The sequence below is a fragment of the Anolis carolinensis genome, chromosome 2, assembly GCF_035594765.1.
Source record: "Anolis carolinensis isolate JA03-04 chromosome 2, rAnoCar3.1.pri, whole genome shotgun sequence".
Lineage (NCBI taxonomy): Eukaryota > Metazoa > Chordata > Lepidosauria > Squamata > Dactyloidae > Anolis > Anolis carolinensis.
The window spans coordinates 316,132,585-316,160,164 of NC_085842.1; the positions used below are offsets into that span (position 1 = coordinate 316,132,585).

At 38.7% G+C, this 27,580-nt stretch overlaps 1 protein-coding gene across 1 annotated transcript in view; it reads right to left on the reverse strand.

Annotated features, from left to right (window-relative positions):
- The window catches only part of pik3c3 (phosphatidylinositol 3-kinase catalytic subunit type 3), a 132,414-nt gene that overhangs the window by 72,519 nt on the left and 32,315 nt on the right, over positions 1–27,580 (reverse strand). The window contains exons 8-21 of the mRNA XM_008103672.3: positions 26,733–26,837; positions 25,126–25,218; positions 23,671–23,856; positions 22,238–22,392; positions 20,526–20,616; positions 20,114–20,181; positions 16,926–17,031; positions 16,592–16,708; positions 16,091–16,222; positions 15,367–15,495; positions 13,278–13,347; positions 12,521–12,585; positions 9,952–10,036; positions 7,612–7,686 (exon numbers count right to left, since the gene is read on the reverse strand). Coding sequence (XP_008101879.1) covers positions 7,612–7,686; positions 9,952–10,036; positions 12,521–12,585; positions 13,278–13,347; positions 15,367–15,495; positions 16,091–16,222; positions 16,592–16,708; positions 16,926–17,031; positions 20,114–20,181; positions 20,526–20,616; positions 22,238–22,392; positions 23,671–23,856; positions 25,126–25,218; positions 26,733–26,837 — 1,477 coding nt within the window. The remainder of the gene's footprint in view (positions 1–7,611; positions 7,687–9,951; positions 10,037–12,520; positions 12,586–13,277; positions 13,348–15,366; positions 15,496–16,090; positions 16,223–16,591; positions 16,709–16,925; positions 17,032–20,113; positions 20,182–20,525; positions 20,617–22,237; positions 22,393–23,670; positions 23,857–25,125; positions 25,219–26,732; positions 26,838–27,580) is intronic.

The following is a 27,580-nucleotide window of genomic DNA, read 5'->3' on the forward strand; positions in this document are numbered from 1 at the left end:
CCTTTTGGGGAGAGAGGGCAGGTTAGAAATAAAATAGAATAACAATTATTATTATTATTATTATTATTATTATTATTATTATTATTATTAAATATCTGGAGGACTAAAGTTTGCCCATGCCTGCTCTATACTGCACTTTCCAGAACTTTCCCATCACAATCTGCTATTGAGCTGGATACATGATTAAGACTATTTCCAGCTTACTGAAGTTGGCTGTATATGTTTTGGCTGAGGGGGCAGAAATTGCCTTAAAGCCATCTTGTGCAGTTTCAAAAACCCAACACTTGAGAACATTTTGCACCATAGCCAGATATTTCCAAGGTCGTACCCAAAGGGATTGCCAAATATACCCTTTTTTGAGATGGATCTAAATCAAGCATGGGCAAACTTTGGCCCTCCAGATGTTTTGGACTTCAACTCCCACAATTCCTGACAGCCAGTATTTGAGAACACAGAAATGCTGGACCACTGTAAAAGCCACCATGTCAGACTACACAGAGAAGCCATTGAAATCCACAAGAAGCACATGGACAATTTCAACAGAAAAGAGGAAACCATGAAAATAAACAAAATCTGGCTACCAGTATTAAAGAAAAGTTAAATCAGGACAGTAAATAAATAACAACACCCAGAAAATGGGAATTCCAGACAGAAAACAATCAGGGCCAGTTAACACCTCCCAACAAAGGATTCCCCCAGGCAGGAAGCAGCCAGGCTTTGAAGCTGCAAGGCTATTCAATGCTAATCAAGGTGGCCAATTGCAACATTCACACTTGCCTCCCACAGACAAGAGTTCTTTCTCCCACCCTGGACTTTCCACAGATATATAAACCCCACTTGCCTAGTTTCCAACAGACCCCATAACCTCTGAGGATGTCTGCCACAGATGTGGGTAAAATGTCAGGAGAGAATGCTTCAGGAACATGGCTATAGAGCCCGGAAAACTCATAGCAACCCAGCCAGTAGGCTGTTGCTGAACAACCTATGCACTTTTAGCATCAAAGGAAAAAATACCCAGGATTTCCTCACTTAATATACAAACTGTTGGCATGTCTGGGGAAAAAGAATAGAATGCTTCTATACCAGGCAAGGGCAAACTTTGCCCGTGTCTGGTGTTAGGAATTGTGGGAGTTGAAATCCAAAACAATCTGACAGAAAACTGGGAGTTGTAGTTTGGCATGCTACTGGCTCTCTTCTGCAGGGAAGGCTAGGGACTTTTTAAAACTATAACTCACATGATTACATGGCACTGAATCTGTTGCAAGTGAGCTGGTGCCATAATCCTCCTGGAGAGATCTCTTAAAGGGATATCCTCTGGCTCTTAAGGATTCCCATTAGAAAGGCTTGCCTGCCTCAGGTGTTCCCCTTTAAGGCTAACTGGCTCTTGGGTAAGTCTGGAAAGAGCAAAACCAAACCGGGGAAGAGACTTTTTTCCTAAGAGGGAGAAAGAGAAAGAGGCTGGTGCTGGTTCCCTTCTTTCTTCCCTCCCTCCCTGCTTTCTCTCTCTCTCTCTCTCTCCCTCTCCGACCTCTCTCTCTCTCTCTCTCTCTGCGACCTCTCTCTCTCTCTCTCTCTCCGACCTCTCTCTCTGCGACCTCTCTCTCTTTCCCCCCCTCTCTCTCTCTGCAACCTCTCTCTCTCTCTCTCTCTCTCCCTCCGACCTCTCTCTCTCTCTCTCTCTGCGACCTCTCTCTCTCCCCCCCCTCTCTCTCTCTCTGCGACCTCTCTCTCTCTCTCTGCGACCTCTCTCTCTCTGCGACCTCTCTCTCTCTCTCTCTCTCTCCCTCCCTCCCTCCCTCCCTCCCTCTGCGACCTCTCTCTCTCTCTCTCTCTCTCCGACCTCTCAGAGAGAGAGAGAGAGAGAAGCAGGGAGGAAGAGAGAGCCATGCCCACTGCTGCGGAAGGTGGAAGGCTTCAACTGAGCCGGTGATCCCCGTGGGGGGGGGGGGAGGGGGGAGACACCTCAACGGCGCCCCAGGGGACCCTGCGCTCCAAGCGGGGGCCTCACTGGCCTCCATGTTGGACCGGGCCTGTCCCCTAAATTAGTGTTTCCCAACCTTTGGTCCTCTGGGTGTTTTGGATTTCAACTCCCAGAAATCCCAGCCAGTTTACTAGCTCTCAAGAATTGTGAGAGCTGAAATCTCAAACACCTGGATGACCAAAAGTTGAGAAACATTGCCTTAAATATGGGATAATATGTATAGTAAAAGCAAGTTTCATGCACAGATACACCAGAATGTAATCAAAAAGGTTGTATCTTGTAATTTAATTGAGTATGAAATGAAGTGATCACATGCTATGAACTCTTTCCCTTGGGATTAAAACATAGCAATGTACAGTGTAGCTTTCCAGATGATGTTGGACTACAATTCTCATAATTTCTCACTCTTTCCTATAGTGGTTAGGACTCATGGGACTTATAGTCCAAAAATATTTCTCTTATCCAGAAATCAAATATACAACTTTTTGCTACCAGTCATTCACTTCTACTTTTGAAGAAAAAAGGCTAGTCACACACCCAGCACCCACTATCTCTCCCCCCCCCCCCTCCCAAAGGAGATGTAAAAGCTACTCCCAGCTTCTGGAACAGTTGCTCACATAGATAGATATGGATGAAGTAAAGTCTGAGAACCACAGATGCACAAAAACTCAATTAGATATTTCCAAAATTATTCTTCAAGATATGTGGTACCATCCAAAAATATCAAAGCAAGACAATCTGGAGAGTTCCTGCATCCCTTCACCTGTCTGTCCAGATACAGATATATTTCACTGGTATTATTAATTTAGTAAGAATTATCCATGTCACAATATCTCCAATTTCTGTGAATGAATTCATGTGAAAGCTAAAGAGTGAAAAAAGTGAACAGGAAGAAAATCAATGCATTGGAAATATAGTCCTGTAAGAGTTCCAGAGATACCTTGTATTACTAAAAAACAAAAACAAAGGGGTCTTAGGTCAAATTAAGCCTGAACTAGAAGGCAAGACAACTGAAGATGTTGTACTTTGGCAATCTCATGAGATAATGAGCACATCCACGTGGACCATTCAGAGCAAAGGCCCACAAAATCATCTCCGTGATGGCTGAACAATGCAAAGTGCTAATCTGGATTAACATGGACCAAAGCTGCTTAATGTAGTCTTCAACTGCATTAACCAAAGGCATGGGTTATTCTAAATTCTGCCCTAGAATCTGGAGCAAACATGACTATGTGATCATGTTCTCTAAATTGCAGTAGCCAGCAGGAATGGCATGGGTCATTTTAAAGGATCTCATTGTCTGGAATGACATTGGCAGGAGCAAAGAGACTATTGGAGAAGGGGGGAAAGGAGGAGGTGATTCCTCCTCTCCCTCGTCCACCTCCCTCATTGCTGTAGCAACTGTCATGACCCATGACATCCCCACTGGCCACTGTGAAGGTGGAAATCTAGAGGGGGAAAGTCGGATCTGATACCACTGGACGGTCAGTGGTTGGGGAAGGGGGGCAATCTAAACCATTCTGGGGTGATTTGCCATTTACCACCCCACATAGGTCCCAGGATAAGATGTCCGTGTAGCTCTGCCCACTGTGATTCATTAAAAAACCCAAAATGTTCATCAAGTAGAAGTTAGTAGAAAAAGAAGGAAACCATACTGCAGGTAGATTGAGTCTAAGAAGCAATAGATACTCTGAACCATCACCAGAGGTTGAACTTGATTTGACAGCAAATTATAGCAACAAATAAATAAAGGCATAGATTCCTTCATACTATCTACTAAAAAAATTCTGGAGAACGGAAAGCCATACATACTTTGAGAACTTATAGTTGACTCTATTTAAAGTAGCATTCACTGGCGAGATACTTAGAGAAGCTGGCTAACCTATCTATAACAGGAATTCTTTGAGAAAGAAATATAGACCACTATTACATGCAAAACACTTTCTGCCACATGACAATTAATATCAGACAAATTCCACGAAGAGCTAGATCAGTGGTTCTCAACTTGGGGTCCCCAGATGTTTCTGGCCAGTTTATCGGCTGTTAGGATTTCTGGGAGTTGAAGGCCAAAAACATCTGGGGACTCCAGGTTGAGAACCATTGAGCTAGATGAAGGTAGTTTGGGAGCTTAATTTGTCATCTTGGGCCCACCAATTAGCCACCACCCAACTTATTTCTAAATGGTAGTCCTGGTCTCCTGAATACTAGAAATCTGCATTAAGGGCTGTATTTATAGGACCAAAGCTCTGCTGCATTAAAGGCTGATTAATACCATAATTGAAGATCCAACGAAAAGGAAAGAATCTCTTTGTTCAATATAAATGTGATTGCGGCCAATATCAATCTAATTAACTAGTACTAATAAATGTTTTTAAATATGCACTGTATTTAGAATGCAGTTGAGTGTATAATAGCTACTAAATCTCATAAAAGTCTTTTTTTAAGCACGGCACAAGGATATAATTAAGAGATTCTGAAACTGCTTTGGCGATGTGCATGTGTGTGTGCCTCCAAAGTGCCAATTAGCTATATTATTTTACAAAGAACAAATTAGGAGTTTTGGAAGTGATATTAGCTTTACTCCATTTGTTTTAGAAGGTTTATTTTCTTCTTTTCATCTGTCAACTTTGTAGCACTTAAAATTGTAAAAAAGTTGGTTTGCATAGCTTATCAAAAGCAATTAGGTTGTCAATACAATTTTTATGTCATCCCTCCCCCCCAACATGCATTATGATCAGCTGCTCGGTTCTATGTGTAAATGCATTTAAATAGGTTGAATATCCCTTATCTGGAATTCTGAAATTCAAAATGATCCACGTGGGTGGCTGAGACAGTAACATCTTTGCTTTCCGAGAGTTCAATACACAGAAACTTTGTTTTCTGCATACAAATTATTTAAAATGTTGTATGAAATTACATTCAGGTTATGTGTGTAATGAGTGTTACTATCTCATCTAGTTATGGATTTTGAATATTTCAGGATTAGGAATGCTCAACTTGCATTGGTTTTTTTTTTTAAATTAATATTGAACTTTAATGATATTTAAAGGAGACGAGATTTAAGTAGGTTCTGGTTGGTACAAAGTACCAACATGATGTCTTTCCTAGCTACGAATAGACAATACAACCAAACTCTGAATGCCAGAGCTGGCTGCCCACCATATTGGCCAGGCATCCAGCCAGTTGTCAACAAGGGAGACCTCCCTAGGGAAACAACTCCATCCCATATTCTTTGACATAGAGAGAAAACCTTCCCCAAGATAGACCCAAAAGTAGCCCTATTCCCACCTTCTAGGCCCCATGACCCACGGAAGGAAACTGACGATATCCTCTTCATCCAATAGATTCCTGGATCCTTATTAAAGAAATCATCTTTAAAAAAAACCCTCTGAACATCACATATCCCCAATTATCCTGTCTGAGATTCTACAAGCTGCAATACATCCCATGAATCAAATGCTGTCAGCCTTAAATTGCTTGGTTCTTTAAATAGCATAAAGTCCGAAGGAAACAAATTACATTTCAAGATTATCTTTGCAGCCTTTATCCCATATGCAGAAAACTCTGTTTTATTTTAGGAGCCCCATTTACCTTCAAATATGCCAGGCATGGGATCACAATTAGAGAAAATTATGATGCAGAAATACAAACTCAAGTGGATTACATATACAAGATTTATGAATTGTAATTGCATTATCCCCAAGTATAATCTCAAAATGAGCACTTGTGTGTGAATAATAGCACTCAGGTGAAAGTGCCAAGTGTTCACATCTGAGCACCAATGGAGCTGGAATCAATGGTGCTTGAAAATAAATTAGCCTCATATTTATACCAGACCAGTTAAACCACAAGCGGGAATAGATACAAACTCGAAAACAGAAAGAGGGTATCCTCATCTTAAGCATCTGGTGGTCATCCAAATAGCTCATGGACCTCTTTAGATGCCTTCACTGCACTACTCATAACATGGAGGGAAGGGCATGGAGCATGTTCTGGAAATCCAGCATAATTTTCTCCCCATACCCATAACTCTAGGGCTGCACTAGATCCTCTCAATGTCAAACCCAAATGTGATTTCATTTTTAAACAATTGCAAAAGAACATAAGGATTTCTTGGTAAATGATCTCATTCCTTCCTTTAGAGGAGAACCATGACCCGAGAGACACAATTCTTGCATGAATGGATGACAATCCTGATGCCTGGTCTAGAAGAAAGAGCAAGAGAATCAAGCAGTGGACACAGATTGCATCCCTTTCTCCTTTTCCTCTCACTAATTCACCATATTAATAGCACTATTCAGGCATTCATAGAATACTAGTTGGTAGAGACCACAAAGGTCATCCAGTCCAACTCCTGCAATGCAGGAATACACAATCAAAGCTCTCCTAACAAATGACCATCCAGCCTTGCTTAAAAGCCTCCATAAAGCAAACTCAACCACACTCCCAGGCAGCATCTTCCAATATTCACAATAGGGTGTTGCGGTCATTCAAGACTTCATCCCCCAGGTGTGGAAATGTGTCAGGTTGGTGACTTTTCTGGGTTCAGACTATGTGTCTTGCCTCTTTAAATTTTCTACAGAAAGAAATAATAACTGGCTTGAATCCTGTTGGGAGTCTTACATGTGGGTAAAGTCCCTTACATAAATAGTTGCCTTTATTTAGGGTATTAGAGGCAGAATTGTTCATGTAATCCCATACACATACCTATTTGGGTGTGCATCAGGGATGGAAAGAATGTTCAAAACAATTCAAAGTGAGTGTTTCTTGAGTATCAGGAAGCCATGATGAAGGGAAACCTAGATTCTTACAAAGTTGTAAGAATCTGCAGTATTGGACATATTCAGCACAAAATTTGTAAATTTTCAGAAAATTGTTTTTTTTTCTTTGCAGAAAACAACATTTTCTACACATAAATACTACAAATCTTGGACTGATTTAATCTCAAACTGCAAATAGTCTAAAGGTTTTCTCTCACACAGTGGGAACAATATTGTGAAAGTTACTTATGTTTCTTTTGAGAATGCTGCAAGTGAAGAATTGCATGCAAGTGTGAACTCATTTTATGATGTCTGTCCCGAGTCCCCTTCAGGGTTGAGAAGGGTGGTAGATAAATACTGCAAGTAAATAAATAAATTCAATAAAAACATAACACAACTAAAACATAACACTGCTAAAGATGTATACTCTACACAGTCCCAGTGTTGAACCTTGATCAATATAGTCTTAATCATGTTAACTATAAGATTTGGCCCCCCTCTCTCTTTTTTTTTAAACTCACTGAAATGGGAGTAAATACTATTACAGAGTTAACTGGTTTCAAATATTGTATTGATTTAAAAAAATACTTCATAATTGGTTCTAGAACTGTTATTTTTTGAGCTAGAGGGAGAACAGATATAACATCACACCATTTTAAAAGATTATTAGTTTGGCAAACCTGAAGACAACGTCTTGCTAATTACATATCTACAGAACACTTACCTACGGTTCTCTTTGTGCAGTTAACTGCATCAAATATTATTTTACAATTATTTTGGGGAAATATTTTAGAGTCTTGTATGCCCCAGGTATGGAGAAGGAAACAGAAAAGACACAATCGCTAGTAACAGAACATGCTTCATTATTACCTGTCTTGGTGAGCAAAAGGTTATCCAGATGTCTGTCTCCAACACCGAGGATGTATGTTATTACACAGTAGCCAGCTAGAAATGAAAAACCAAGTCATTATTTTCTTACAAAGCTTCTTGTTCTCTAGAAATCTATCAAGTGTGCTCTACACAAATGTCTAGTTCAGGATCCTGTGAAAAACAAAGGCAGCACAACTTTCTATCTCTCTCGTCCTTGAAGGTTCCAGACACCGTGCCATCTCATAAACTTAATCTGAAGCTTCATTGCTAAGGGGCATCTCTCCTGATTCGATGTAAACCTCTGCCAAACCAAGTGGTAAATGCATTTCTTGTTAACTAGACAGAACTTAGTCTACTGCTTCTTAAACTGTGGGTCCTGACTCCAAATGGGGTCTCTTTAGCTCAATATTGGGGTCATAAAAATTGGCAACAATAAGAGGTTTCTGAATTCCTCCTAGACATTTACACAAATCTGTTATCAACACATGCAGTGTTTACACTATACTCTGCAGAAAATGCTATAGTTGTACTTCATGAAAAGGAAAATCAGCCTGTTTAGCAAACCTTGCAAATGCTGATTTATTACCAGTAAAATGTTTGATTTTTCAATACCTATTTTATATACGCATGGGGTCATGTAAAAATTTCTTAGGCGGAAAGAGTCATGAGTGGAAAATTGAAAGAATCCCTGAGTTAGTTCATAGTCACACAATATCGTAAAGCCACCCTGGTTTCCCTTAAAATGGAATTCCATAACCTGGGGCTTCCATCTTGCTCACATCAAGCAATTGGCCAAAACTCTAAATATGAGAGATATCCAGAAAGTAAGGTTACAAGACTTTTTTAAATTACAAAGAATGAATATATTTCAATAAAACTTACATGGATCATAGCATAGGCACTACACCACTTTTCCACATAATCACCACTCTGCTCAACACACTCTGTCATCCGTGGCACAAATTCCCTATGCCTATGTTACAGAAGTTTCCCACTGGAGGAAGTAGCACCCACTACGGTGGGCTGTCTCCTGGCTGAAGGGGCTCCCCGAGCTGCCAAGCCCCCCAACGAGCTGTGCCATGGTGAGGAGGGGACGAGGAGGAGGAAGACGATGGGAGGAAGAGGAGGAAAAGCTGCCTCTCCTCCTTGCCTCCGCTGCCCATTCCCAGCTCTGGCTCTATTGCTGCTTCTATGACACAGGCATAGCGAACTCGTTCCATGGATTACAGCGTGTGTTGAGCAGAGTTGTGATTATGTGGGAAAGTGGTGTGTTGCCTATGCTCTGATCCATATAGGTTTTGTTGAAATACATTCATTCTTTGTATTTTAAAAGAGTTTTGTAACCTCACTTTCCGAATATCCCTTGTACTATGGAGCACACACAGCTGTAAAAATATGAGGATTTTTTCAAGATGAGCATTAATGTGCAGTCAAACGAATATATAGTCAGAAGGTGACATGCTCCCTGAAGACAGAAAGGACAGCCCTCTCACATATGTCTTTGTTGTTTGCCCTATTGTTATGAACAAATGTCATAGAGTTGTCATTTGTAATTATTATATCCCATTGCATTAACATTTTAACCTCTGCCACATTGGTTTCTATAACTTTTTTGGGACTACAGTTCCTCGACCAACATGGCATCTAAGGAGATTTACACCTCTATCCTGTTTAAATAGCCATGATTCATTTGCAAACTGGTTCTAGAAAACAGTACTACACATGCCATGGACTGCTAAAAAACAAATAAATGTGCCTTATGGCAAATCAGACATGAACTCTCCCTAGAAGCCAAGATGACTAAAATGAAGCCCATACTTTGGACTTATCAAGGGATGACATGACTCCCTGGAAAACAATAGTGCTGAATAAACATGAAGGCTGTGGGAAAAGAGGAAGACTTCAATAGCGGTAGATAGGTTCAATTCAGACTCATGGCTGTGAGTCTGCAAGATCCAAGGAAGGCAATAGCTGACTGGCTCTTCCAGGTCTTTTATTCATAGGTTTGCTATAAGTCAAACTCAACTTGGTCACAAAAACAAGACTTTGCTGTAAGCTCTAACTAGAGCAGTGATTCTCAACCTGTGGGTCCCCAGGTGTTTTGGCCTACAACTCCTAGAAATCCCAGCCAGTTTACCAGATGTTAGGATTTCTGGGAGTTGAAGGCCAAAACATCTGGAAACCCACTGAACTAGAGCTTCTCCACTAAATCAATGGGTTATACCTACATGATGGTTCTTCATAATTCATGATAAGTGAACTTAGAAGGTTTATTCTTTTGGGCATAAAAGTTTAGGACTCTTAAAGAATGGACTTTGACAAGCTCTAGGCATCCCTTACCACAGCTTTTGACGTAGGTATCCATCACTTCTGCACTTATTCCATGGGGTCCAGTTTCACTGGGTGCGTGTTTTCGGAAAAAGTTCTGAAAGAATATCATTAGAAAGTTTATTTCTTTTCCCAATGCTCTGGAAAGATCCGCCTCCAGACTGAAAACATGGCCTTGGAAAAAAAATCTATTAGCATATGCTTTTCAACGGAGGGCTTTGCCCCCTCCTGCCCTGTATTTAAAAGGAGGACAATATTTAGTGCTGAAATGTTATTTCTTTTTCTTTTCTTTTCCTTTAAGCAGATAACATTAAGCAACGAACAATCAAGCAAATTACATTTCCTTTCCTTAGCGCTACCCTGTAACACTTAGGTTTATATCTGATCAAATTTTCCTTAACCTTCGCAGCCGAGAGATTTAAAATCACTTTACATTACACACACTCAAGGGTCCCGTCTTTTCTTTAAAAATAATCCCATCCCGTTGGATTTCAAAATGCAGAGTTATTGCATAATTATGGAGAGTGTTAAATGCTTCAGAAGCAGATATATTTCTTTTGTGCCCGAGTTGCAAAATTTAAATAGCATTAGCAATTCAAAGCAATTGTGAATGAAGACACACGAAACAAATTACAAAACGTGCATTAATTTATTTTATTTAAGGGAAGAGGGGAAATGGCCTTCGGGGTTGCAACTGGAATTCCAACTGTGAATTGGCCTAGAAATTATATTGCAGATGAAAGAACAAGAAAACCAGCGTGGAGTAGTGGTTTGAGTGCTGGACTATGACTCCAAGGCCAAGGTTCAAATTCACACTCAGGCAAAAGTAAACCCACTTGTCAAGAAACCTTATGCTTCTTCTAAGTCAGAAACAACTTGAAGCCAAACAATGATAACAATTAAAAACACAAGAGATCCCCTCAATAACGGTCCCTTGAGACCAACACTCTGTTTTTATAAAAGTACTTAGCCAAGAGTTCAGAAACAGGGAAGGAAAAAATATTCAATTTTGTATTGTTTACCACCAACATCTAAGGAGAAAGTGCGTGCCTTGGTCAAATGGCTATTACATTGGCCAACACATATTTTGATGCCTCAAATGTTAGTCTTCTTTCTGGGTAATTTTGACCTGCCAGTTCCAAAAATGGCACCAGTTTTCCCCTATCAGCTCTAGTTTTTGAGATACAGAACATAGGTTAGATTGCCCCTGTAGTCTCTTCCAACTCTATGAAATTTTTAAAAAACAAAGTAAGATCCAGTACTCAATTTCTTCCTATCTTTAGTTTCTATAAAAATAAAAGAGCTTGTATGACCGATTGCGCACCAAGTACCAAGTACAATTTCTGCTATTTTTTCAGACTGCTTTGCTTCAAAATGCAAATCAATACCAAGATGATCAGATGAATCAAGTTTTTCTCTCTATTACTACTATTATTACTACTATTGAATTCCTGTTAATCTGTTGTTACTTTTGATGTAAACGTGGTTTGTTTTGGGTTAGGGTGGGATGGGTTATTTTGTCTTGGTCTAGTTTTTACAACATTTAGTTTTTCTCTGATACTTGTTGTTAACCACCCTGAGTTCCCTCGGGGAGATAGGGCGGTATTTTAATAATAATAATAATAATAATAATAATAATAATAATAATAATAATAATATCTCAGCCGGCATTTGGAAACAATAGACATTGACAAAATTACGATCTGCCAACTGCAAAAGGCCACCCTACTGGAATCTGCGCGCATCATCCAAAAATACATCACACGGTCCTAAATGCTTGAAGTGTTTGACTTGTGATTTTGTGATATGAAATCCAGCATATCTTTCTTGTTTGCTGTGTCATATTATGTCGTTATGTCAATAATAATAATAATAATAATAATAATAATAATAATAATAATAATAATAATATGATTCTACCAAATAATAAAATAATAATAATATGATTCTACCAAATATTCTTATTTGAAGCATCAGTAGGTTAAATGTTTTTTAATATTTATATAAAACTGTAATTTAAGATAATAAGATTTTAATAAGATAAGACTGTTCAACTCTGAATACCTATACTCAAATATAAGCCAACCTGAATAGAAGCCGGCCAAGACCCTCACTCGAGTATAAGCCGAGGGGAGCTTTTTCAGTCCTAAAAAAGGGCTGAAAAACTAGGCTTAAACTCAAGTATATACAGTAAATGTTCCTCCTTAGTCAGTTTATCACATCTCTTGTCTGATTCCCAACCAGCATCACACTACATCCAAATAACTCCATATGGTTATCTACCAATCCTGGGGCTTTGGCAAGATCTTTCCTTCTGCCTGTCCCCAATGACCATCAACGAACACTGACTATCTTAACACTAAACCTATCTCCTTATCACCATACCCGAATGTTTTGCATTTATATGACTGTCCATAAAATCCCATTACTAGGTAGTAGGGCGCTCTGTGAATCTGAGGAAGTAGACTTAAGTGTATGATAGTTTATGCTACAATTTATTTCACTCATACTCTAAGACATTACAAGATGGCACTTTATTATGCTTTATTGCAACCACAGCAATTTCAGCACAAACACACACCTGTATGCTTTCTTCAGTAGCAAGAACTTCTGCCACAGGGACTGACTGGATGAACTGCATAAAACCTATGGGAATAAAGAAAGGTAAATAATGAGACAGTACAAGCACATGTAGTATTAATATGGTTTAAAGGTGTATTTGCTAAACCAATTATCTTTAGTGTTGTTATTTCATAGTTTAATACATGCTGTATCTTTAAGTAATTGTTGCTGCAGATTTTGTGGCTGGCAAAGGATATGAAAACCAGAACTACAAAGGCAATAACACTAAGGGAACTTATTGGATATTGTAAAGTCTTATGGTTGAAATGTGCAGATGTAATAGCATGAACATTTAGGAATGTGCACTACATAAACACCAATGGCTCCTCCAGTGAGAAAAATGAATCATAGAATCATAAACTTGGGACACCATGAGGACCAGCTCGTCCAATCCCATTCTGTCGTGTGGAAATATACAATCAAAGCACCCCTCAAAGATGGCCATCCAGCTTCTGTTTGAACTCGAATAAGACTCCACCACATTCTCAGGCTCAGGCAGCATATTATACTGCTGAAAGACTATTATCATCAGGAAACTCTTCTTCATTTGTAAGTGGAATCTCTTCCTGCAGTTTGAATCTATTGTGCTGTGTCTCTGGAGCATCAGGAAACAAGATTGCTCTCTCTTCCTTTCCAATATTTCATAGAATTACAGAGGAATCATATTTAACTATCACTGTCATGTCCCTCCTTCATTTTCTCTTCTCCAGACTTACCATGTTTTGTACTAGTAGCCAAGACTTTGTAAGGAGTGAGCTTCAAATCCAAATTCTCCTTTCTCAAGAGCTGCAGAGAAGACAGGATGACATGTGTTATGGCCAAAAAGGTGAAGGAGTTTTGCTCACCTACCATGTAGCACTCGCTACTAAAGTACAGTAGCACTCCTGTATGCCTCAATCCCACAGTCATGGGTTCACTTATCCACTGTTTACAAAACAGCCTCAACTTTCCAGGGTGGGAGAGCGGGGGAGAAGTAGAAAGATTTCCTCTGCCACCAAATCTCACCTGCAGACTAAGATTGTTGCATGCAATTTTAAACAACGACTTTGGGCTGCAATCTTCCTGGTGAGTACAAAACTGTCACACAACACAATCATTTCCCTCCCCACCTCCTGGGGCAGACAGATGGACTTATAAATGTTTGCTATTATTCCTAGTTTATTTGTGGAAAGTCCTGGAGCTTATCTAGCTCAAATATAAGAATCCATAGTGAGAATATCTGCTTTGACTTGCATTATCTGAGTCCACACTGCCATACAATCCAGTTCAATGTGGATTTTATACAGCTATGTGGCCCCTTCTACACTGCCATATGAAATCTAGATTATCTGCTTTGATCTGGATAATATGGCAGTGTTGACTCATATAATCCAGTTCAAAGCAGATAATGTGGATTATCTGCTTTGACAATCTGGGTTATATGGTAGTGTAGAAGGGGCCTTACTGAACAGCTACTGCAAGCAATCAGAAGATAGTATTTGCAACTGCCAGTAAACCAGGCAGCACATAAGGTCTACAAAAATCCTATGTTCTTTTTAAGATGTGGAGAATCTTTGGTCCAATGAATCCTTTCCAGATCTCACATCAGCACCTTAATTTCAAGTCTTTATGTGATACCCAAAAACTGCACATAAGGCTTGGCCATTCAGTTCAGCGGAGCCAAAACTAACCAATCCCTGCTGAACTATATGAACAGAGAAAAGAGGCTGGGAATGTTCTTATGCTCTTGTCAGGGATCAGAAAAAAATGGTATGTCAACCAAAAATGGTTCTGTCTTGACAGAAAACAGCTGGGAGGAAGAAAAGCTCAGATGACAGGGCATAGGAGAAAAAGCCTTTGTGTTTCAAGAAGTTCTTCCTCAAAAACAGCAGCAATTCAGCAGTCGAAATCCTTCAGATACTCTGACAGAGATCTTTCCACCCTATTTTCTTTTCTTTTTTTTCTTGCTGTCACTGAACACCACCCTACGATTTGCATTTTCCTCCAGTCCAGGGACATCGTCCTTTGCTGATTTTTATTACTTGAAGCATGTGGACAACTTCAACAGAAAGGAGGAAACCATGAAAAAGAACAAAATCTGGCTACCAGTATTAAAAAAACTCAAAAATCAGAACAGTAAATAAAGAGCAACACTCTGAAAACAGAAGAATTCCAGACATGAATCAACCAAGGGCAGTTAACAACTCTAAACAAAGGATGCCCCGGAGGCAGGAAGAAGACAGCAGATAAGCTTTTCAATGCTAATTAAGGTGATTAACAACATTCACACTGGCCTCTCTCACTCTGGACTTTTCACAGATATATATTAACCTCTTTGCTTAATTTTCTCCATACCTCACAACCTCTGAGGATGCCTGCCATAGATGTGGGCGAAACGTCAGGAGAGATTGCTTCTGGAACATGGCCATACAGCCCGAAAAACATACAACAACCCTACTTGAATGCTTCTTATCTTATTCTATCTCTTGCTATGTTGAGAGTCCAAGAGGCCCACAAACGTGTATGCTAGAAATTGATTTTTCTCAGTTAGTCTCAAAGGTATTAGAGGATTACTTTATATCTTTCTCTATGATGAAAAAAAAACTTCTACTTAATAAAGTCACCTGTTATTTTCCATGATATAATTAGATTTCCAGGAAAACCTTTATCTTACAGGTATAGGCAGAGCATCCTTTATCAGGAATTCTGAAATCTATATTCCAAAATAGGTGGCCGAGATAGAGGCACCAAAGCATTCTGGATAAGAGATTATTAACCTATAAACACTTATTTATAAAATGTTGTTTCAATTAACAACATAGTCACCTTGTCCATGAGTGATATGATCTGGAGAATCAGTTGATCTTGGCGTAAGTCATCCCCATGCTTAAATATCACAGGATATTTGCCCCCGTCTTCAGTCTTGAAGAATAGCTGGGCTGGCATTAGAGCACTCTGGTTGGAGGAAATAGCAAAATAAGCAAACAAATGAATAAAAAAAATAGAAAACAGAAAGTATTTGGCATGTGCAGAGAGCCAGTTTTTTCAACTAAGCTTTCATCTCCTCCAGACTCCATGCAATGTCATTTAACGCAAAACTGAACAAACATAAAAACCCTTCTTTTGCATCTGAAATCTCCTCCAACTCAGTTGTTGGTGGGCTCAATTCCCATCATTCAAAGCCAATCCAAAGACAGAAATGATGGAGTCTGGAATCAAATGTCAGGAAAGCTGTAGTTTGGTGAGGCACCAGCATTATTTGGCAAGTAAAACAACATCTCTCATTATTCCATAATACTGACCCACGTAATTAATGTAGTGTTCAGATTTTCTTAATTCTACAGTGTAAATGCGGCCATCATTGGGAATTTGGATTTAAAATAAAGAGGCATGTCTTGAGGTTCCAAAGAGATAACAGAAAAATTGCAAGGAGGAAAGAAGAAGCATGCAAACAAATGCACAACTTACACACTCAACTACCTCTTCATGCCAGTTGCCATTGCTCCTCACTCACAAGTAACATGGACAACAGCAAGACAAGTGACTTTACCTTGAACAATGTTGCTTTCTCCGGGATTATTCCTCTAATTTTGACCTGTGGTTCTAGAGGCAGTGGAATGGGCTCAATGTCTGATAAATTCATCTTTTCATTGTCTGCCAGAAGTGCCTGCAATCTCTCATTCTAGAAGTGGAATGAGACAGAGGAAGGAGAAATAAATACAAGAGTTTAAACACTTTAATCTGTTGTTTTCGCCACTGAGTGTCTTTCAAGTCATTGGAGTGTTGTGTCGTGTGTGTAGTGTGATGATGATAGCAATAGTAATATTTATTTCCAAGATACCTGGATAATCTAACCCACAAAGTTGGAGTCTGAAAAGTGAGGGAGATTAGGTTATTTCCCCACACATGACAGAGCTTTACAGTACTTCATCCAAAATCTATTGAGGATAAAATTCAGAGGGGCCCCATCCCATATCCAGTCTGGAAGACCTGATGTATCTACACATGGGATTCTGAACTCGAGTAGAGAAAACAGTTTTTTACCATTTACCTTTTTCTTTCGGTTCCCGCTTTCCCTCTGCACCGCTTTCATGAGATGGACCAACCGATCGACAAATGTTTGCTGGGCTGCCAGCAAAGAACGCATCACCCTGACGGACTTATCTCCCTGAGCAAATTAGAAGGGGGAAGACAAAAAAGCAAACATTACTTCTTTTAACAGTTTTCCAGCTGATACCCTCTGCATGAAGATACAGAAATGTTCCATCATACTTCCCCTGAGGAGAAGCTCAATGTCCCAATTCTAGCCCACTGGTCAGTGCTGTTATTGCATTTATTGGGATTAAGGTATGCTTACACCCTTCCATAAATATCAAAAGCTTTACCTTCAAAAGAGCTTGACTAAACCTCCGCATGACGTTCAGGTACATTTCATGAGTCCTTGGGTCTCGCTGCTGAGTGTCTTGGTCTTCACATTCCACAATCACATACCTGCCATTGAAAATAAGAACAATAAAACAAGGCTTTTGAGAGATAGATGCAGCATTAATGATTATGAACTCATGACAAAGAACCAACAGATTGTGCCTCTGAATGTATATTTATATGGATGTTTTAACTTAATTTTAATTATTATTATTGTTGCATTGTAATTGTTTTTATACACTTTGTTTATATTGGTTGTAAGCCGCCCTGAGTCCCCCCTCGGGGGTGAGAAGGACGGGACAGAAATGTTGTAATAAATAAATAAATAAAAACTATGGTTGGATCAACCATTTATCAGAAATAGCAAGATGGCAGGGAGTCCCAGAATATACTTATACAGTAGAGTCTCACTTATCCAACATAAACGGGCCGGCAGAACATTGGATAAGCGAATATGTTGGATAATAAGGAGAGATTAAGGAGAAGCCTATTAAACATCAAATTAGGTTATGATTTTACAAATTAAGCACCAAAACATCATGTTATACAACAAATTTGACAGAAAAAGTAGTTCAATAGGCAGTAATGTTACGTAGTAATTACTGTATTTACAAATTTAGCACCAAAATATCACGATATATTGAAAACATTGACTACAAAAATGGCTTGGATAATCCAGAATGTTGGATAAGCGAATGTTGGATAAGTGAGACTCTACTGTACTTTTTCTCCCAACAGGGCAACAAAATGGGAACACACATTGAACAGTGTCAGATCTTTAGCCGGTACAGTAATTATGACCCACTCCTACTGTTCTTGACGTCCATTAAAATCTTGTTGCCCCAAAATGCAATTTTTAAAAAAATTGGAAGCAAGCTGGAAATCTTCCCCTTTAGAGGCCATTGGTGGCATTTGAGGAAAGTGTTTTGTTTATTTGCATAGTGTGTGGTACAGCATTTGAGATCTCCTTGGTGAACAATGTCAACCCTTAGAAGCTCTCCACAGTGTATGACAACAAACAGGAGTGAAACTCAGCAAGCAGCTAAAAACAATCTTAACTTCCTGATCACTGAACAATATTAATGGAAGACAGCTAAAGGAAAATCTAGTCCAGCTATTGCCAGGATTCACAGTGCAAATAACGTTGACGCCTGAGCATTCAATTTTGCTTAAAGCCACCAATGCAAGAGAATCTACCACCATGTCCATTGAAGGTCTTTAAATGGATGTTGGATGCTTTTATTATCGATTCTTATACTGGAAAACAATGAAACTATATAATATTTCCTAGCTGAACTTATCAACAACATATACCTTTGTTAGCACAAATGCTTGAACATACCACATGCTCCAGAAGTATAAAATGGGTTCCACCATTTTCCAGATGTCATTTGAAGAAGCATATAAGTAGAACTGAATCATAATGGGAGTAGGAATTTGAACACTGAACATTTGAACTCTAGGAAACCAGGGTTCAAAACTAACCTGGCCATGGAAATCCAAACAGGTGACCTCAAGCAAGTCATACTCTCTTATCCAAAGAGGAAAGCAGTGTCAAACCTCTCTAAATAAATCCTGTCAAGAAAACCCCAAGATAGCTTTGCCTTGGCAGTCGCCATATATCTTAAATGACTTGAAAAAACAAGACTATATATAGGTGGAGTGTGGACTACAGTGTTATGTGCCAAGGCCTAAGATCCTGTCAGGGAATATTGTCAGTTTCCTTCTTCTTTCTTCCCCAGAAAGATTTAGGGTTCTTTACCTACCCATTTGGGGCCTTCAAAATTCCTGTTCTCTCCTACGGAATGGGTAGAATAGCTACTTTCCCAATATTACAAATGGTTTCCATCTATCACAGTATGTCCCACCATTACTACAATCTTTTTTTATTACTTCCAGCTCCTGCTGAAGCGGGTCAGCCAAAGCAAACAATTGATCAGTGGGCCTGGGGATTTATAGCTACAAGTGCTGGAACTATAGCTCTGACATTCAGATTTTGGCAGTGAGAAATTGAGTAACCTGGAAGAAAACCAGGCCAGGGGGATAATAATAAATTGGTCAATTTTGCAGTTCAAAAGAGAAAGGTTTTGAAGGGATCAGGAGGTATTGGAACGATCTAGCATACAGGCCATTTTTATGAAACGAAAGAGGGATTGTAGTAAATGCGACCTGAAAAATCCATCTCTGCCTCAGTTCTTTCAGTAAAGATAAAAGAAAGAGGAAAGACAAAGCCAATTCTTTTCCACACATGAACACGAGGCAATGTGGTACACTGCATGCTAACTTATCAAATGGTTTAATTACAGTACAATCCCCCATATTTATAATAGAGACATTATAGGACACACATATATATATACACACAAACACTATGGATACCTAAAACTATGGACAATATTGAACTTTATATTTTAACTTGGGATGGAAGCATAACAAATAATTTGATGGAGAAACCAAACACTTCTGGAACAATATTTTTTTGAATGTGAGGAAATGAAAATGTAGTCATCAAGTCCACAGATAAGAGGATCACACTATATTTTCAAATAACTTTTCTTAAAGTGTTTATATATTTCATAAGTTGCATTGTTTTGAAACATGTTGTTAGCTGCTCTTGGTCCCATGATTGGGGCACAGACTATACATAAATGAATAAAAGCTATGATAATAATCATGTTTCCCAAACTGTGGGTCACTTCTTACGCAACTAGCCATGTTAGCTAATGTTTCTGAAGCCTGGAATCTTCAACAAACAAACAAATAAACATATGAAGATGTATGGCTAGGAACCACTGCTTCAGCACAGTCCTCTGATTCTTCCCTAAGAATTATTATCAGTTTTTAGAACGTCTTCTTAGTTCATTAAACCCATATTGAGTTCCATCAGTGTTTTCTCCTAGCCTTGCTACCACTCAAACCAGATATAAACACGACTCACTAAATCACGTACAAAAGAACTGTTATCTCCTGTACCATTTGCCTTCTCTCCCTTGATTTTTGTCCCAACTGGAAAAGTGCACAGTAGAATGTATAAAAACAGGACTGAAGAGCACATTGTGAGGAAGGAGGCTGTAGGTACTCCTGCCATTCCAAGAAATTTAAAAAGCCATTCTGGAATAAGAAGTTGAAATCTTCTTTCTATACTTACCAATATAAGTAGTTAGCCAGAGTGGAATTTTTGCATGCTCGGGATATCAAGAATGTGCAAAGATCTTGCTGAAAACAAATGGTTTTTTAAAAAAGGTTAGTGTTTACAGCTATAGTTGCCTTCAGAAAGACAAAAGGCCCCTTTGGAGCTAAATGGGGAACTTGTGCCACCCCCCCGCAAGAATGTTCCTAATCCAGAGGAAGCCGAAAAGAAGACAGTCTTCATACACACACATGCAATCAGGTAGGTTCATGCATACTATAAGGTATAGAGCAGGACTTTGAGACCTACATTCTCGTTGCCATGCTACACCAAGTATATAGGTAAGAAGTGCTTATTCTTTTGGGTATCTGAACAGGGAAACCACAGTTTATGTATGTCTTCAAATCTGTATTGCAAAACACAATGTTACCTCCAGATTTTCACTCTCAGCGGACTCCTTGGATTTAGCCGTAGGAGGTGGAGAAGACACAAGAGGGAGTGGACTTGTGATGATCTGTGAACTGGGAGAAGAACACCATCAAGGGTCTATGCAAAGATTGAAGGCACTGAAATATGAAGCTGACTTATCCAAAATGATCACCACCAGAAACAGAATACTAGATTAGATACATTTTTACACATACCCACTAAGGCCAGTCTCATCTCCTTACAACCATCTGCTTGAACCATCTGCCTGAACAGACAATCTAACAAGAGAGAGAAGAGGCTTCTGTGTCAGGTATGTTTATTTATACCCCGTTTTTTCTCTCCACAAGGAGACTCAAAGTTGGGTATTGTTTCTGAGTTTTACTCTAAACATTTAAAATACCTATCCAAAGTGGTGAACCTTTTGCTGTATCAAATGGAGTTGAGGCTTCCTTGGTTGAGTATCTCCATCTGGAATAACATACTTTTCCCTCCTTAATGTCACCAACCTTAACAAGTATAATTGTCTTTTCTAGTGAGTCATGTCTTCTCTTGCAAAGTATGGCCAAACTATAACATTCCCAGTTTAGTCATGCTGGCTTCTAGGGAAAGTTCAGATGATTTATTCTACAACAAATTTATTTGTCTTTCTCAGCTATTCACAGTATCTATGGAACTATTTTCCAGCACCATGTTTCCAATAACTTTAGAACAGGTTCAGCACTCTGGAGAGCTCCATCAAACTTGTACCAGGTTCACCACTCCAATGGCAGGGAAGCTATCAGGCACTTCTCTGGCTCTCAGTCAGGTTTTTTTTGGGTGGGGAGGATTTCCCAAGTTTATGAAAACATAGTCCAAGATCAACAAAATCCCACAAGGGCTTCTGCTTCTGTTTCCATTGCTTATTGGCAGGTGGGAGATGATCATGTCATCTGCAATGCCTCACTCACTAACACTGGAAAACTTGTAGAATCCTAAAGTTGGAAGGACAACCCAAGCACCATCCAGGGCAACCTCATTCTGCCATGTAGGAATACACAGCCAAAGCTCTCTCAGCAGACAGCCATCCAATCTCTGTTTTAAAAAAGTCCAGCAAAGCAGATTCTATTGAATAGCTCTTATAATTTGCACGTTTTTCCTAATATTTAGAAGAAATATCTTTTCCTGTAGAATCTACTGCTGTGTCCTAGTCTCTGAATTAGCAGTAAACAAGTTTCTCCCCTCCTAAACATGACATCCTTTCAAATACTGAAACAAGGCTTCCATGGTATCTCTTAGCCTTCTCTTCTCCAGGTTAAACACACTCCATCTCTCAGAATACCTGACTGCTTTTTAAGATGGGGTTTAGGGGGTTTTACCATTATGAAAATAGTACCATAATCAAAAATATGAGCTGGGAACATTTATTCAATTTTAAGAATAATTTATGGCATTGAAATTGGCAAAATGGCTAAGAGTATGTAGGGAGTGAGGCCCATTGAAGCTCACAGAATACAAAATCTGACATATAGCATCATAGAATCATAGAATAGTAGAGTTGGAAGAGACCTCATGGGCCATCCAGTCCAACCCCCTGCCAAGAAGCAGGAAATCACAATATATATGAAAGTTTCAGGATAAAATACCTGTTTCTGACAAAGCTGATAAATAAGAGAATATTTAAAAATCTGATGGAGAGCCAGTACACACCTCCAGTAAGGCAAGCCTGTAGCTTACCTGTCAATTTCTCCAGCATTTGTTCCAGATGTCGCCATGCTCTCAGACATTGAGCCTTGGCTATCCTTCTTTGTTGGTTCTAACCCACTCTTGATGTCATCAAAGTTTTCGTATTTCAGTGCTTGGACCAGTTGCAGCAGGTACATCAGCAGATCCTGGTTTACAAGGTGGAGGAGGAGGTAAAATTGGGCTTGTGAGGAATGATGCAGAATCGTAGTATGGTTTAGAAGAAACCAGTGAGAACAGAAAAGCAGGGCCAAAGACATTCAGAGAGCAAGAGAGAAAACAAGACCATGGACTCACAGAATGGGAATATATCTCTGAGAATGGAACATATAGGATGATCCTTCAAGTACTGAGGAACTGCAATTTCCACAGTTCTAAGGGTGAGGAATGCTGAGATTTGTAATTCAACAAAATCTGGAAAATTTTGCTTATCCATATTATAAAGGTAAATAAGGTCTCACTGCAGAGCCAGCTCTACCATTAGGCAGAATGACGAAGCTACTTCAGGTGGCTCACTTTGGCTTACAATTCTGCTGGTTAGTACATTACTGAATGTTGAGCCAAGTCATAGGTAAATCCCATTGATTCAAGAAATCTATTCTAGTTGAGATGAACAGGAGTTAGATCATTTAATGACCTAAATTTTATGAAAGGCCAGCAAATTCTCATTATCACAGTGTTTTATTTTCTGCACCGGGATCAAAAAATACAGTGGGTATTTCATTGTGTCTCTTAGTGGTGGGTGGAGCCCACCTGGAGTTTTTGCAGCTCTCCCTCCATAACCAGCATCAACAAAGATGAAGAATGTTAGGAGTTACACTTGAGCAATATTGGGAAGGCCAAACTTTGCTGACCCTTGTACCACACCAAGTAGGTTATTTTATGTAGAAATCACATAGCGTTCCTAGATCTCAGGCCTCCAGGAAAAGGGGAGGAATTTCTGGGTGAAAAATCCTACTTAAAAAGGATGTGTGCCTCATCGTCATTTGTTCAACTTGTATGTTGTTGTAGTTTGAATGGCAGACTCTCTGAAACTGTGGTTGATACTTAATGCCATTTGTAACATCACACCTATAACATCACAGAGGTGTGTTCCAAGTGATATCATAAGTGAAATGTCCCAAGGTCTGAGATGTAGACCCTGAAATCTCAGAGCCTGAGATAGTCCTTGCATGCCTATCCCACTTCAAAATATTAGAAGCCATCACTGTAGTAAGAGACAGCATGAACTTTTAACACAGTACTGACATAAACCTAAATTCTCCCCACACAGAGAAATATTTAGCCAAGTCATCACAGTTGGATGATATGCAGTCACAATCTTTTGCCCACCCTAAATAGCACACATGGATATGCCAATACTGGAAAGAGGAATCCTTTTCATGCGTAGGACTATATATATATAGAGAAATGAAGCATTTCTGCACCTCATCATCAGCCTGCTGCAGTCTGGCAACCGCATACCGCCGCACCGTGGGGTTGGTGAAATGGGAAGATAAGAGCTCAAGGGAATCCTCTACATCCATTGGTTTCCATTTGCCCAAAAGCTCCAGGGCCTGTTTCGCTTCTTGCGGGAGACCCCAGTTTACACATTTCAGGAATTTAGTCAGGGCCTGGATGGAATGAAAACATGGTCACACAACATCTTTATCTTTATCCAAAGCTAAACCAGAGTCAGCATTGGCATTATGACCCTGGAGATCAGATTCAAATACCTGTTTGGCGATAGAAAGCCAGTGGGGTGACCTTTGGCAAAATAACACTCTCTCAGCCTCAGAGGAAGGCAAAGGCAAACTCAATCTGAACAAATCTTGCCAAGAAACCCATAGTAATTTGGCCCTAGGGCTGCCATAAATTGGCAAACACAACAACAAAGCTGTTTAAACCATTTTAACTGAATGTCATGTTTAATATGTTTTATTCTATTTAAATTATGCTACTGTTTTAATTAGGAATTGTTTTACATCCTTCATTATTTTATCTAAACACCACCCTAAAATCCAGTGATACAGAATGGGATATTAATACTTCATAAATCTTTTTATAGAAATATTTTAATGAACAAATGAACAAACAGGCTTTGGTTCTCACCAGGACAGAAACAAAACTCCATTTGTTTCCCAAGAAGAACATTCATGCGTTTACTGGCATTCTGTTATTGAATTTATCATTCACTATACGTTTTAACAACATTAAAGAATTTGCAGTAGGATTGTTGCGAGCAGACATAAATAAAAATAATAATTCCATTAGTAATGGAAATCTGGAATACAGCTGAATATAAATTTCAGAGCTACGGTAACTGCAAAACCAAAGAATGTAAACTAAAAAATTACGGTCATATTACAGCAATAGTTTTTATTTCTATGAGTAGAACACCTGTGTTTTGTAATTGCTACTTATCTACGGAAAATTGCTTTGACATCAACTCGATTCTTCAATTTTGTGCTCTTTCAGAACCTGATAGGAAAGTTGTATAGCATACATTGCAGTGGAAAGGCCATGGATAAGAGCAAACCCTGGTATTTGCACTTACAGCAAAGACGTACAGCAAAGAGGGTCTAGCCTGTAAAGGAGGCCCTAAGTGAATAGCTGAATAAGTGAAACCAAGTGTAAGTTAAATTATTCCGCAGATACGGGGGGTTATGCTGTACTGTTCAGAGAAGAGCAACCAAAATGAGTCTGAAAACTAAGTCTTATAAGGAATGACTTAAAGAGCTGGATACATTTTAATTCTACACTGTAAGCCGTCTTGGTTTCCATACAAGGAAAAGTGAGCTATATATTAATTACTGAATTAAAACAAAAACAAAATTAAATAATAATTTTGAAAACAGACAAAAAATAAGTGAAGAAAAGATATATTTAATCTGGATACATACCTTCTCCTGATGGGTAAGATAATACCGGAATTTCCAGACAAGATCCTGCTCCTCATATGATAGTTGCTTGGTTGGTGGGTAGCTCACAATGATCTAAAAAAGAGATGTGTATATAAGTGCTTATCCTCCTTCTCCAGTTAATGGCATGGATGGGTAGCAGCCTAAAAACACTCCTGTCAGAAAGAAAACACTCTAGAATCCTTCAAACCTTTTACATTTTAAAGTTCTGGCTCCATGAACCAAGTCCACATACTCAAAGGTTATTCATAACCTTATGGACCATAGTATTATAGTCATGTGGTCTGAAAGCGACTACAGGTGCATCTACACTACTAAAGACCTTGATTCCATTATTTCATTGCATTGAGCCATTGATGTTACAATGGTGTTAAACTGTGATAATTCTATAGTGTAGATGGACTGTATGTATATGGAATGGAAACAAATACTCAGGATAAAGAAGTGTGAATGAATGAACAAAGAATTACAGGCACCTCCCTAAGAAATGTTAATTTAAAAAGTTCTAGGAATGTAAATTTTTCTCATTCATATTTCATTTTCTTTCTCATTCATATTCATCCTCATTCATATTTCATTCTTTTTATTATTTCATTCTTGTGTGCAAGAACAAATCTCATGTTTTTTCTCCACTGGGTGAAATCATTAGTATGCATGTATGCATGTATGTATGTGTGCATTTTGCACATTCTGGGACATTTTGAATTTCACACCCACACACATATGAATACAGGGTGTCCAAAATGTATATATCTTTAACAGTTTCAAATTCTTGATTATTATTTTTTCTTTTTTTCCCCAAAAATTATTTACACTCTTCACAAAATTAAAGATTACAATAATAAAGAAGTGTCACAAAATTACAAGACAAACTTTAAGTGAGGTTTGCAAACACTTTGTGCTTTGATAATGCAGGAAATTCAAAGCTGCAAATAGATGCTAATTTGAACACCTTACATTGTTAAATCCAACATATTTATTTATTGTAATGTACTAGTCATTAATTGCATTTATATCCCACTTTTCTCTCAAAATGAGATAATTTAAGGTGGGATTTGTAACTCATTAAATCAGCATTTTTCCATATATTCTCCAATAAGTAGATAATCTTTTTCAGCTATTTACATTTTGGGGGGAACACCCTGTATTAATCTGTTACTTATTCTGTTTTCAATATGTTTTACTCTGTTTTAATCCTGATTTTTTTAAATGCTACTGTATGCAATTCTTCTTTTTAAACTAAACTAAAATAGTATTTTAATATATTTATTATTATTATTATTATTATTATTATTATTATTATTATTATTATTATTATTATTATTCTTACCCGCCTTTCCTTGAGGTGGGTCACAGCACAATCAAAACAGATAAACATTACAAAAATTCTATAAACACACATATTAAAATTTAGTTCTGTAAAAGATACATATTAAATACACAGAACAGAGATTAAAATACAGGACATGAGCTCAAAGCTGTAAGTTTAATTTTTATGGAATTATCTGCAAACATAGAAAAATACACAAAAAATACAACATCCTATTAAAAAGGAAGAACAGTAAGGCAGAAACAGAGTTAGAACTTACATTCAGCTGATCTCGGGTTGCAGCGTTGGGCTTGAGATCATGATCAGACGGTCCACTTCTCAAACTTCTAGCAAGCTTGTGATGTTTGCTTTCTACCAAGTTTTCCTTTAAAAAGAATAGTATTTTTAAGAACTCCTTGATGCTATTTTAGGAATGAAGTGCAACAGCACAATTATAGATGATAACACAATTAGGATGATGATTCTGGAGCCAGGTAGAAGTCCTCTTAGATTTGGAATTTCACACTAAAAACTGTTGAGGCCTGTAAAGTCTCTGAGGATGAGGACAAAGATTTTCTGGTTGAGCCTGGTGTTTCTGTGGGGGAAAGCGAAAGTGTTTTTCGAGATGATCGGGATGTTTGGGTAGATCTATTGTCAGGGAAACAGGCAGTGATTTTCATGAGAATCAGCCAAACATTGACTCTGAAAGGAATGTGGAGGAGACAAGAGGGTTACAGATAACCCAGCGTTTACAGATCAAAAGGGATAGTGTGAAACAGATGAATCAGATGTTCTCAGAGACTAAAAGATAAACAAACGGAACCCAGGTGTGAGAAAGTGTGACGTCATGGACAAATGAGTATTCCTAAGGAATTGGAGATCAACTTTGGATTTTCAGGTGTCAAGTTGTTCTTGTTCATCTGTGTGGGGTTTGGGTGAAAAGAGGATCAAGTAGGCAGCTGGGCTGCAACAAAAACTTTCTATATATAGTCATTACATCAGCCAGTAGCAGAACTGAACCTCCAACACTTATCTATAGGTATCTAATCAAGGAGAATATTCCTAAAGTGCAAATTCTCAAAAGAGAGGCTGCTAGAAGCTAAAATTTTCCAGAAAATATGGCATTTC